General features: G+C 50.9%; 1 protein-coding gene across 1 annotated transcript in view; it reads left to right on the forward strand.

The window, feature by feature from the left end:
- SRGAP3 (SLIT-ROBO Rho GTPase activating protein 3) overlaps positions 1-12603 on the forward strand; it is a 103776-nt gene that overhangs the window by 67203 nt on the left and 23970 nt on the right. The window contains exons 6-8 of the mRNA XM_086619211.1: positions 850-978; positions 11541-11762; positions 12251-12352. Of these exons, the coding sequence (XP_086475337.1) occupies positions 850-978; positions 11541-11762; positions 12251-12352 (453 nt within the window). The remainder of the gene's footprint in view (positions 1-849; positions 979-11540; positions 11763-12250; positions 12353-12603) is intronic.

Consider the following 12603-nt stretch of genomic DNA (forward strand, 5'->3'; position numbering starts at 1 on the left):
GGATTTGACCCAAAGTGGGGCCAGCACTGCTCAGCAAGACACGGAGATGGGGAACATCGGGCAGAGCAGCCTTGGAGGGGGTGGTGGGACCCACACAGGAGCCATGTGGCCTCCCGGGACATCTTCCAGTCTGGCTCGCTGCTGGGAGGGCTGAGAAAGGTGGCTGGATGGGCCATTTCACCTTCAGCAAACACCCCCCAGATCTCAAGATCTCCAAAACTGCAATTTTTCTGTTAATCTCAGAGAAAAAGCAGTAGCTTCCCCAGCTGGGATGCGTTTGCACACATTTCAGCCCAGCACTGGGACATGGTGTAGCAGCATGCTTCCTTGAAGGGTTAATCTTTTGTGCTAAACCTTTAGAGCAGTGATCTGCCTGAGGAAACGCCCCAGATCCGAGCACATCTGCTTTCCTACAGAGTTTTGAATTCTGGGTCCTGCTCTAAATTTTGTAGCTTGGGCCTCAGGGCCAGATTCCACTTTGATACAGCTGCATGTATCTGGAGCAAGTCCACATGTATGTCAGCGTATCTGAGAGGAAAATTTGGCCCTCTAATTGTGATTGATGCCAAAACCTCCACGAATGCACAGATGAAGGCAGAGCAGCTGTGCTCGGGGTGCCCTGGGTACATCTGGGCAGAATGCACCCATCGTGCGTCGGCTGACGGTACCAGGGCTGCTCAGAGTGATCTCCTCCATCTGGCAAGGGTGCCTGTTTTCATGCCCCTAATCCCAAATTTTATTAATTAACACATCACACCCAGGCTGCGGGGTGCTGTGAGGCCCTGCAGCAAGAGGAGCTGTGAAAGCAGCATCCCGTTTGTGCTCTGACGCTCCGTTTTGCTTTTCCAGAGGCAAGCCAAATACTCTGAAAACAAGCTGAAGTGTACGAAAGCCAGGAACGACTACCTGCTGAACCTGGCAGCCACCAACGCAGCTGTCAGTAAATACTACATCCACGATGTCTCTGACCTCATTGATGTAAGTGCTTCCTCCTCCTCCCGCGTGCGTCCTGATAAGTGCACAGCTGAATCTTAAGCATGGTTTGGTCTTGAAATGCACTCTCTTGTGGTGGTAATGAGGGAGTATTTGTTGGGGCTTTGAAACATGCTCAACTGGGGCCTGAAAATGTGCTGTAAATTTAGATTTTTATTTTTCTTTTCCCTCTGTGGTGTTTTCTTTTCCTCCCAGCTGCACACACGCATTTGACTTTCCTCCTGGTTGATGCAGGCATATATGAGCAGAGCTAGAGCTGCCATTACGTGGGAGTCATAAAATCACAGAATGGTTTGGGTTGGAAAGGACCTCAAAGATCATCTAGTTCCAACGCCCCTGCCCTGGGCAGGGACACCCTCCCCTACAGCAGGTTGCTCAAAGCCCCATCCAACCTGGCCTGGAACACTTCCAGGGATGGGGCAGCCACAGCTTCTCTGGACAACACCCAGAACCAGCCTCCTCTGAACCATGGTGGCCACATGATCACACAACAAAGTAATTGATTCATATTTATGCTACATATAAACTTCTTTCATCAGTGTCTGAAAAAAAAAAGACAGAGTTTTTCGCTGTAACTGCAGGGTGTGAACGAGCCTGAACCAAACACCTTCCTGAGCACGTGAGCAGGGGAGTCTGGACTGACCTGCATGGTTCAGGCATATCCAATACACAGTTACAGACTAGAAACTGCTGGAGTCTTTTCTGCACCTTTCACGCTGTGTCACAAGCCTGCCAAGGTGGGTGGTTGGTGTATGTCGGCTCTGCCTTCAGAGCCGCGCAGACGTGGTGCTTTCCACGTTAGAGCTGTGGCTTCATCTGCTCCCACGCAGCAGGATGTCCTGCAGCTGAAGCTTCTCAAAGTCCAGAGCCTTTGGAGGAGAACTTGCCCTGGGGCAAGCCAGATGAGCCTGAGTTTTCCTCCTGACCCATGGATTAGGCTGCATTTGAAACAGATAAACTCTTACGAAGATCAAACACATCCTCGTTTTTGTTGTTGAAACAGAAGATTTTTCTTCTGCTACAAGCCTGTGCAGTTCCTATCAGTATGAGCAGGCACTTAACTCTCAACTGTGGTGGCAGTTGAGCACATGTGGAAGTGCTTTCCTAGCTAGGGAAGGCACTTGCTGAGTTGTATCCCAAGCGCTCCTGGCATGAAATAGCCTCAGGGCAGGAATTGCTGGAAGCAGGTTTCGTGGTGATGGTAGGAATTGAGCGCGTGTGTGTCTCAGCGACTCCTAGGAACTGCTTTTCAATGATTCAAGAGAAGGGATTTCCATTGCCTCCTTTAATAGGCGTCTTCACAGTGGTACAGGCTCCCTATGCAGAGTTTCTTCCTGCTGGAGTTGCTTCAATGAGCACATAAATAACTGATCTGTAAGTACCGAGTTAGTCTTCTGGCTTCATCATTGCCTACATGTATAATTTAAAAATGTGCTGGAATGTTTATCTCCTTTACTAACCCACTAACATATATTTATTCTTTTAAGCGTTAATTAAAGTAAGTCTGATGCAAAACCCCTGAAGATTTCAAGATTTTTGAGATATGATAAAATATTCTTAGTATGTCCTTTTTTTCTCTTTACTATTTAAGATGTATTAAGCCATATTAAAAAACTAATAACTTGATCATGGAGACATTTGAACAGCAAAGTATGGTAACGCCTTCATCTAGCTGTGGCATTTCTACTTTTTGTTGTCTAAATTCTCTCTCTCTCTTTTATCTATTTTTTTTTAAGCAAGAATGACTTATTTTCATGGTGTTTTGGGGACTTTGATTTCCTGGAGAGTTGCCGAGTTCTGTTTTAGTTCTGGCTGCTTGTATTATTCCTCCCAACTTTATTTCCTTGCTGACGCTTCCACTGGAGTCAGCAGATGGCTTTTCTTCCGCACTCCAGGAATCCCTTCAGAGGACTTTAACTAAAGCATCTTCAACTCTGTGCAGCTAAATTCCCCTAATTATGTATCCTGTTCACCAAAGAAAACAAAATATCAGATGTCTGAGCTGCTCATGGGCGTCCTAATTTTAAATCCCCAAAGGGAAGGCAGTTTATTTGAACAGACTTTTGTACAAATCCGAGATATTTTGCAAAAGCATGGCAAGAAGGGTTTCAGCACACTCCAGAAGGCAGTCCCGTCCACGGCGTCCCACTAGTACTGAAAGTGGCAGAAAGAAGAGGCAGCCATCGGATCCAACAGGGTGATGGAGGGCCCTGGGCGACTGTGCGGGAGGAGTGGGTCGGCATGGAGAGAGTGCGAGTGGAGGAGCTTCCTGGTAGGAACGGAGTTTTGGTTTAGCTCCAAACCTGGCTGGTCGTGCTTTGGTGGGATCCCGGCAGTGCCCACGTATTGCGGCCGTGCAAATTCTGCACCCTGTGTCTCCCAGGGGGATGGTGAACGACGTACCGGGCTGTCTTTCCAGGCCGGAGGAGGGGTGACGGGGGGCACACCCTTCATATCAAGCACAAACGGCCATGTATTTGTACGCAAATGCAAACCGTCAGGGCGCTGGAGCAGCTAATTTAGCAGCATTTCCCTCAAATCCCATATGGCTCAGTGCCATCTATTAGGCACAGCCTTGACATCTCTGGTGCCCTCAGCGCCACCGCAGAATGGTGGCTTTCAGAACAAAGCCGCTCTGCTAATCTCCTGCTCTGTCAGAAGGAAGGTCCCAGCTGCTCTGGGAGAGGGCGGAGAGTCCTCCCAGGGCTGTGGTTTTAATGGGAAACGTAAAACTCGATCAGAGGAACCGTGAAGTGGCACAGAGCACGTCTGTCCCTCCCTCTGTCTCCAGTGGCCTTTTTGTTTTGTCCTTTTGAAAGGAAGAGAAGAATATACAGACAGATCAAATTAGACTTGAACTTAAAGCACACCATCATGCCTCTTCCCTCAAAAGAAGCAAAAAACCCACAAAAGTGTTTGTAATAACTCCTGCATTCATCTCTCATTTCTGTCATTAACTATGTGACCAAGTTAATCTCTTTGGCCGTGTATGTGAAGTAGAGATAAAGCTGCTTATCCATCCCTCTGGAGTTCGGGGTGAAATGGCTGCAAAATGTTTTGAAGTGGTCACATGAAAGATATCGCTAGATGTAGCAGAGTAAAATGTAGCAGTCGGTCTTAATACGTCCTGACCCACCAAAACTTGTTCAGCCTCCTGTAAATCCTTTTGAAACAGCAGCTTGCTTCTCTGGGGGCTGGGGTGTTTGCTGTATCTGAGACAGGCGAGCAGAGGGAGGGAGCTCTTAGCAATTTATCATTACGTGTTACTGACAAATTATTTGGTCCTAGAAAACTTAAGCTGATGGCATTGTCGTTTTTCACATGGTCAAGTCATTCTTAGGCACGTCAGGAAGTAGAAACGACAGTCAAAGTTGTTATGCTAAAAATCGTAGTTGGCTTTACTTACCTCCCAGTAAAACTGTAGATTTTGCAGCAGTGTCAAGAGACTAGAGGCCAGAAAATGTAACTATACATGTAAATGCATAATATATCTTTAAAGAAAGAGTAAAGAAAAAAAATGAGGAAAAAAGGGAACAGAGCAGAGCAAATAAAACTGTTTGTTTCCAGGTAGCAGTGGGTGCTGTGGAGGACAAGGAGTTAGGCTGCTGCTACCTGGGATGCTCAGGGTTTGCTCCCTGCTGGATTAGAGGGAGGCTCAAAGGTGCTGCAGCCACAGACCGCTGTATTAGGATCTATTTTTAGGCATCTCCTGCAGCTCCTGTCCTGTCGTTTCCATCAGTGGCTCGCTGCCTGGGCACGCTGTGCCCACCGAGCCGGCGCCGGCAGCAGCTTTGCTTTGTGCGGTGCAGTCCTGGTGTGGGACCTGTCCCGGCAGGGCAGAGGTGGTCAGTGGAAATGGGTGGTAAAACCAGAAGTATCCATATGCCATTAAAAAAAGCTTCATGCATTTTAAGAGAATAAATGTGGGGAAAAAAAAAAAAGGATTGAATTTGTATGATCTTTCTCAACACAGAGCTTCTGTGGGTGAAGGGAGGAGGGGAAAGAGATGCATTTGCTTGATTTTCTTTCAGGAATTTGACATTGTTTTTTCATAAACCAGTACCCTGGTTTAGTAAACTCTTACATTTTTTTTCTATGTGCAGGTTATTAGTAACAGCTGCCTGTTTGTAAGCAGGATCCACAAATCATGGTACTCTAATAACGACAGTTTTTACTAAGCTACCTTAGAGTACTGTATTAAACCCAAAGAATGCAGGCACTACACATTTCTTAAATTTTGCCAGTCCTGGCTTTCATAATATGACAAAACGACCCTTTTTTTTGCCAAAGTTTACACCTTTGTGCAAGTAAACAATTTATTCCTCATGTGCATACTCCAGGCATTGGAATTGGCTTGCTAAATTAATTAAGCACATATGCTGATTGTTTTATGATTTAGAAGTGTTACATGGTCTGTGAATTTTACTGCCTGAAGACCATGGGCAGCCTTTGTCTGATAGGCCTGGTTAGCTTGGTACAAGAACAACAGTACTTTCCTTTAGAGAAAAGACTTTCTTCTTGATGCTTTTGGCTGCTTTTCCCAGTAGCTTGAAAGAGCCTCAAGTCTTAATATCCTTTAAAAGATTAACTTACCAATGCAGTCATCTTAAAAACCAAAACAAAACCAAGATACCACCTCCTCACACCCTTGCCCCTAAACAAACAAAACCCCTGACCCCCAAAACCCCAAACCACCAAACAGCCACAAAACCCATTAAAAAGCCCTGAGAAAATATGCATGGGAGAGGGAGTGCTATGGAGAGACTAAGGAGCAAAACAAAATGCAGGTTAAAAGTCCTCCAGAAAGAAACCCACTCTGGGGCTCATGGAGTTAATGGACTATAGCTAGGCTTTGGAAGGGCTGCGTGATATTTGGCTCTGTAATATTTACAGTTAAGGAACCTTTGATTAGAAATAATCAAATCTCATGCTTCAGGGTGTGAGTTGATTACTGCAAGGGTCAGGGAGGATCCTGTCCTCCCCCTGCCCTATCCACACGTCGTTCCCTGTTCGGCTAGAAATAAATCAGTTGTTCAGGAGTTCTTAATGTCGTGGTTGCTGCCTCAGGCAAAACACTAAACTCAGTGGACTGAGACCGTTCCTTTGGAAGAGGTTTATGGTGTGCATGGGGGTCCCTTCACTCAGTGCAGGAAACACTTTGAAAACATGTCCTTGTTAGCGGGTGTAGGAGAATTGCAGAATGGTTTGGGTTGGAAGGGACCTCAGAGATCATCTAGTTCCAACCCCCCTGCCATGGGCAGGGACATCTTCCACTACACCAGGTTGCCCAAAGCCCCATCCCATAGCAAGGGCACCTGCTATCCAGCTGGTTTTGGAGCCCTCAGCACCCTCTGATGGTGAAGGAGCTGCTCCTTAGGTTTGGATGGGCCTCAAATCGCTGAAGCTCACAAGATGGGGTCGGTCTGGAGGATGCTGCTGTCGTATTTAAAGCAGTGCGTTTTCGAGGGCTGCACCCGCTTTCCGACGCCGAAGAGCTCGGTGGCCCTCGGCCCCCCTGGCCGCGATGCGGGGAGCGCTCCATCGCTGCGCCCGCGCGCCTCCGCACTGCTGCGCGTCCCCGAGAGCCGGCTGCCGCCGGCATCACGCTCGCTGGGGAGTGTTAGGGGTAATATTCATCGAAGGGAGACAGCCCTCGCGTTTATTTGCTGCTTCCCGTCTCTTCTGAGCAATTCTTTGTGGCTGCTGGTGTGTCTCAGCCCTTTCTCCCTTCTCCTGGTGTGGTGTGATTTCTCCATTGCCTGGATCCATCCCAGCCTGCAGAGCCGCTGGGCTGCGGTGGGAGCGCTGCTGGTTTACAGGCGTTTATCGCCCCTGGGCTGGAACACCTCGTGTAACGGGGTTTGTTCGGACACTGGTCTGCACTGGGCAGCGCGGTGGCTGCGGGCAGCCAAGGTGGGCTGTTTGTGCTCTGTTTAATGCTTGGCAAAGAAATGTTCTCCGTAAAAACGAGCGTGAACAGAAGCAGTTTGTGTTCTCTTTGAATGTTCTTCCGAAGATCTGAAGGTACTTCCAGGTGTGATTTAGGCTCTCGCGTGGTACCCAGCGTTGTCATGGCCAAGTGCAAGCGTTTCCTGTAAAACATTATTTCACACTTTGTGACAGGTCAAATATCTTTTAACTGTTTAACTAGTGAGGAGATGAGGCAGATGCTTCCGTAGTCTGGAAGCATTTCGCTCTCTCTGGAGCCAAGCACTGTTGCAGCCTCAACTACGTGAAAACGCTCAGTGTTTCTGCAGAGCTTCATCCTTCGTATTAAACCCCGTCACGTTCCTCTGGACCTGCCAGCTGCCACCCTGGCTGCCATCACCTCTCGTAATGACGGCGTCCCACCCATGGGCCTGGGAGCAGTTGGCGTGATGCGCTGCAGGGCACTGCTGTCAGCCTGCCCCGATACGTGAGGAGGGCGAGCGGAGCAGCAGAGCTGTGCTGGGACCTCCACCTGACCGGAGGGACATCCTGCAGGGACAGGGCAGCTCTCTGCCTGCTGCTGAGGAACGACTGAAGGTCACTGCTGGAGTGCAGAGTGATTCAGGCTCCTGTATTTTCCGCCTTTGGGATGGTGCTTTGTTCTTCAAACATTGCTGGTTTTCCTGTGCTGGGCAGTTTGGTGCCTCGGCTGTGGCCAGCGGCACGGCTTGCTGGCCACCCACTCGGTTCAGACCATCCCGGGCCTGATTTTCCCAAGAGATCAGCCTGGGCACAGCTGGGTGACCAAGTGCTGGGCAAGAGCTGGCTCTCCCTTAGCTGCCTGGTTGTGGTTGCCCGAGGTAAGACCTTGAGATGCTCGTGCAGGGTTGGAGACTTTGCTGGCTTTTGTCCTGCCTTTGGGCAAACCTTTTGACATCTCTCTGTTTCCACTCCCATGTCTCAGGTGGGGTCACTGTACGGGGGCTGGTGGCCAGTGATGGTCTTCTGCAGCCCCCGGCCTCTCCTCCAGTGCAGCTCTGTGGTGGGCGGTGGGAGACACGCACAGATTTGGCTCCTTCCGCAGAGTTTTGGCCCAAACCGGCTTGCTTGAGCTCCGCAGTGTCGGTTTATTTCCCAAGTTGAACACAGTAATATTTCCACCCCTCGCAGGGGTGTTACCAGACTTAATGAATTAATATCCAAAGAGCTTTGAGCTCTCCGGATGAAAGGCACTGCAGAAGGGCTAAGGATTATTATTTGTGGTTCTCATTTATTTTCCATCAAAGGGATGAGAGGGGTGAGAAAATGCCATTTGTTCTGGAGCTGGGCGCAGGAGTTTGAAGTCTTTTTTTTTTTTCTTTCTTTTTCTTTTCCCCTTCCCTTTGTGAGTTTCTCTGGGAATTTTGTGGAAGTCCCTGCTCTGTCTTTTCTTCTCAGGGCACCAGTGTGTGACGCAGCTGGCACGGTGCTGATCACCAGAGGCTTCAGGGGTGTGTTAGGAAAGTGCCTGCCCTGGTTTTCGGTAGCAGCCGGTCTCTGGGCGTTGCAGAAATAACTGCTAGCTCCAGCGAGTTCAGCATCAAAGGGAAGGGAAGATTTCACGTGGAATTTTTTCTCAAAAGCATCTGGCAATACCCTGAGCCCCGTCTCCTTAGATTCTGTGGCACTCAGCGGCTTTCCTTTGTAATAGCTCCGTTTTGTACGCTTTGGGAATGCCCACCCTTGAACAGCAGCAGTTATTTTCTCCTGGTATTGTTTTTTGTGGCCAAGTAGCAATAATTTCCCAGGGCGTGGGAGAGCGACGGCGAGGGGCTGGGAGGTGCGCTGGGAAACGTGCACGATTCAGTTTCCAGGGTGCAGAACCGCGGTCGGCTGGCTGTGGCAGGAGAGCAGGTCCTCCTCTGGTGTCAGTGTGGGGGTCTCAGCCCTGCACCTGCTCTGCCCGCGTGGCAGCCCCCTCGGTGACAGCTCGCCAGCTGCCCGTGCTGAACCGGGCAGGTTGTGGGCAGGTCCACGCTCATGGTCCAAGCGCAGAGCTCCCCTCGTGTCCCCCGTGGCTGCGAGCTGCCCGGGCACCGCTGCTCCCGTGGCCCCGCTGGGGCTGCCCGGCCCTGCCGATGGGGTGCTCAGGGTGCACCAAACACGGGTGAGAAGAGCAGGGCAGCTGCGGCGCTGCGGCGTCTCGGCTCGCTGGTTTCTGCGTGCAGCCCTGGGGCAGTCGTACGGGCGTCCGTGCTAAAACTGTCCCAGGGGAGAGACTCTCGCCCACTAGAATGAGATTTCGCCCCAAGCAGTGAACAGAAATTCGCTCCTATCCTCGTTTTTTCTTTCGCTTGCTGATTTATGAAGGCAGAGCTATACCAGCCCTTAAGTGCCCATGTTTTCAGCTGAAAAGATTAGAAGCTAAACAGAAGCAGGATAAATGGAGGATTATGACCGTTTGATAGTTCTGTAAAAATCCTCGTTATTGCACATGTGGTTTAAAAGGCTGGATGGGGATGGGCAGGCAGCGCCCGTGTATGGGCGAGGGGAACCGGCCCGTTGGGGTTTTGCTGCTGCTTTTAGCACAGACTAAACCAAGCACAGCTCTGCCCGTGAGTTGATCTGAGCTGAGGGCTGTCTCTTCGAATCGGCAGAAAGCACGAGATGACTTCCATGGCTGGAGCTGCTTGTGCTACCAGCTGAGTTTTCATATTTCACTTTGAGTTTATCAATACTGATGTCCTGATGCAGAATCACTTTTTGTGCCTTTCTGCGTCGGTTCAGTAATGCCTGTGGATGCTGTAGAGCTGGAGAAAGTGCCTCTGAAATGCCAGCTCCCAACACGGATTTCTGCCGCTGCCGAGAAGTTGGTCTCGTTTTGGGTCATTGAGATGACGCTGGCAATCTTTCTTCTCTTTTCTGTAGCTTTTTGTGCCATGCTGGTCCTCCTGTCCGTGGTTTTGGTGGGGCTGCCCTGGGGTTGAAGCTGGCTCACCACACGCCTGCCTGTGCCGTGCCGGGGTGGTTTTGGTTACAGCTCAGACAGTGAGGGCTTCCTACTCGTTCTTTAATCTGCGTGGCAGCAAAGTGTCTGAACTTCTGTAATACAAACCGTCCTGTGGTAGTTTTCGGTCAATAAGAGTGATCTGCTGGCAATGGTTGGTTTGGTGCTACATGCCATGGGACGTGTTTCTCACGGGGTCCCTCTCTTTCTCCCCTGGAGATGTCCCTGTGACCCACAGCCCTCCTGCTCCTGGGCATGTGTCTGCAGAGCATGGTGCTTGTGTGCAGAGGTGTCTGAACAGCTTCAGCCCGTGAGCGTACCACTGCAACCGCCCGTGCTGACCAGGGAGCGCCACGCTGTGCCCGCAGCTGTACCCGTGCTGTGCCAGGAGACAGGAGTGGGCGCGTGGGGACGTGGGATTATGAAACTCCTCGCAGAGGATAAAGCCGTAATTACCGAACTTTGCGTCTTCTATCAGGAACTCCAGCCCTCTCTTACATCCTAGAAATAGATGAACTTCAGTTTTGGGCTGCAGCCCTTCTGTCTCGCCGTGCTCTCCATGCAGACCCACGAGCGTGGCTCAGGCCGACGCACTGCGCTCCTCCTGCTTCCAGCATCCTCTCTGTCTTGCCTTTTGCCGCAGAACAACGTCCCTTGGCCTCTGAATTTTGGGTGCTTCTTCAGTGCCCCTCCTTGCCCCCCCTCGTGTCAGAGCCGGCCGGTCGAGCAGAGCCCTGCGGGGGGCTGTGCTGTGCCAGGGCTCCCGTTGGGGACTGGCAGGAGAGCTGCTTTTTGCTCAGCTGCGATTAAGTGTTCGTAGCAGCAAATCCCTGTGCTGCTGCTGCACTTAACATGCCAAACTCTATTATATTGAGAAGAGAGTTTAAAACCAAGCTTTTGTCTGATGTACAGTTTTTTGGCAGCAATTAGCTCCGAGTTTTACCATTTTCCCCAAGGTGAACACGAGAACGATCAGTTATGCGTGAGAAGCTGCCCCATGGTGAGAGGAAGGCAGCTTCCTAGCGAGGGTGAAAGGGTTTGCACATCCTGCAGGGCAGGTTTTTCAGTGCCACCTTGCTTGAAATCCATCTGTATTTGATAACTTTGGGAAATAGTTTCTTCATGTAAGAACTGAGTGCAGGGCAGTTCCCCAGGTGAGGAGAGCACTGGGGAGACGTGGTGGCACAGGCCCTCTGGCCCCTTCTTTCTCGGGGGCCTCTGCAGGGCACAGGTTTTGCCGTGGTTGGGGCCCTTACGGTCACGCTGGCGCTAGGGCTGAGCAGGTGGCCAGGCAGACCGTGCTTTTGGGTGACTTTTTTCCTCTGTCTTGTCTGAGAAGATCCTGTGCCCTTCCAGTGAAATGAAGGGTTTTAAATCCTGGTGCCATGGTGAGGGTACAGCGCAGAGTCACCGTACTGTCTGGCTGTTTTTTTCCCTGGTACCTCTTCTCCTTCAGTCCTCTTCTTGCCCTTTTTTTATGGTATTGCAGTGCGCTGCTAAATATACCCCAGTATGACAGGGCTGGTGTTTCTCTGGGACATACAGTGCTTTTTTTGTGTTTAATATACATGTGACCCTCCAGAACGAGAGTGGGAGCGTTTGTGTGACCAGACCCTTCCTTGGTGTTTCTCAGTGCTGTGACTTGGGATTCCACGCCAGCCTCGCTCGGACCTTCAGGACCTACCTGTCTGCTGAGTACAACCTGGAAACCTCCCGCCACGAGGGCCTGGACATCATCGAGAATGCAGTGGACAACTTGGATGCCCGGAGTGACAAGCACACCATCATGGACATGTGCAACCAGGTCTTCTGCCCTCCGCTGAAGTTCGAGTTCCAGCCTCACATGGGGGACGAGGTAGTGTACTCGCCTCGCAGCCTGGCCTGGGCTGGCTTCCTCCTCTTCTTATCCATCACCGTTAAATTATTTCTGGCTCCTTATCCCTCTTCATACGCTGCTATTTGTGTTTCCTTTCTTAATGAGACACTTGGCTCATTAGGGCTTCTCCTTTCAGTCTGCCTCTTGCTCCGTGTCTCTCCCAATTAGGAAGCCTGTGGTTTGATTCTCAGCTGAGCTGCCCAACAGATTTGTAAAGTGGAGCTTTGATTTACCTGCTGTAATTGGAAGACTTCAGAGTGCAGCTTTCAAATGCTGGGTAGAAAATGCTTTGTGCTGGCCCGGCTCCAGGGCACGGCTGGTTAGACATGGGGGCGATGCGGCCTCCCTGGGGGCTGCGAGGAGCTTGTGGGTGCTGGAGAGTCATTTAGGTATTCAAATGGATATGCCTGGTCAACACACGACCCACTGTGTGCTCTCCTGTCTCTTTCCGGCACCGCTCCGGTCAGGTGTGCCAGGTCAGCGCCCAGCAGCCTGTGCAGACCGAGTTGCTGATGCGGTACCACCAGCTGCAGTCACGACTGGCCACCCTCAAGATAGAGAACGAAGAGGTAAGAAGTTGCTCTGGATCTTGTGTTTGGCCTCGTAGGCAGCGTTGCTCGGCCTTTTGCCCGTTGTGCAGGGGCATTCCCGGCGCGCTCAGGTGTGGGGCCCTTCCGGTGGCTGTGCTGAGAGCTCCCGTCGCCGGCCACCAGCACGAGAGCAAGCCCAGCCAGAGCTGCCTGCTGGCCGGTTGTTTTGGCTCGAGATGTGTCGCTTGCCCAGTCTGCTTCAAAACCGTGCTGTCTTCTGTTTCTGATAG

Source organism: Tauraco erythrolophus, chromosome 12 (genome assembly GCF_009769465.1).
Source record: "Tauraco erythrolophus isolate bTauEry1 chromosome 12, bTauEry1.pri, whole genome shotgun sequence".
Lineage (NCBI taxonomy): Eukaryota > Metazoa > Chordata > Aves > Musophagiformes > Musophagidae > Tauraco > Tauraco erythrolophus.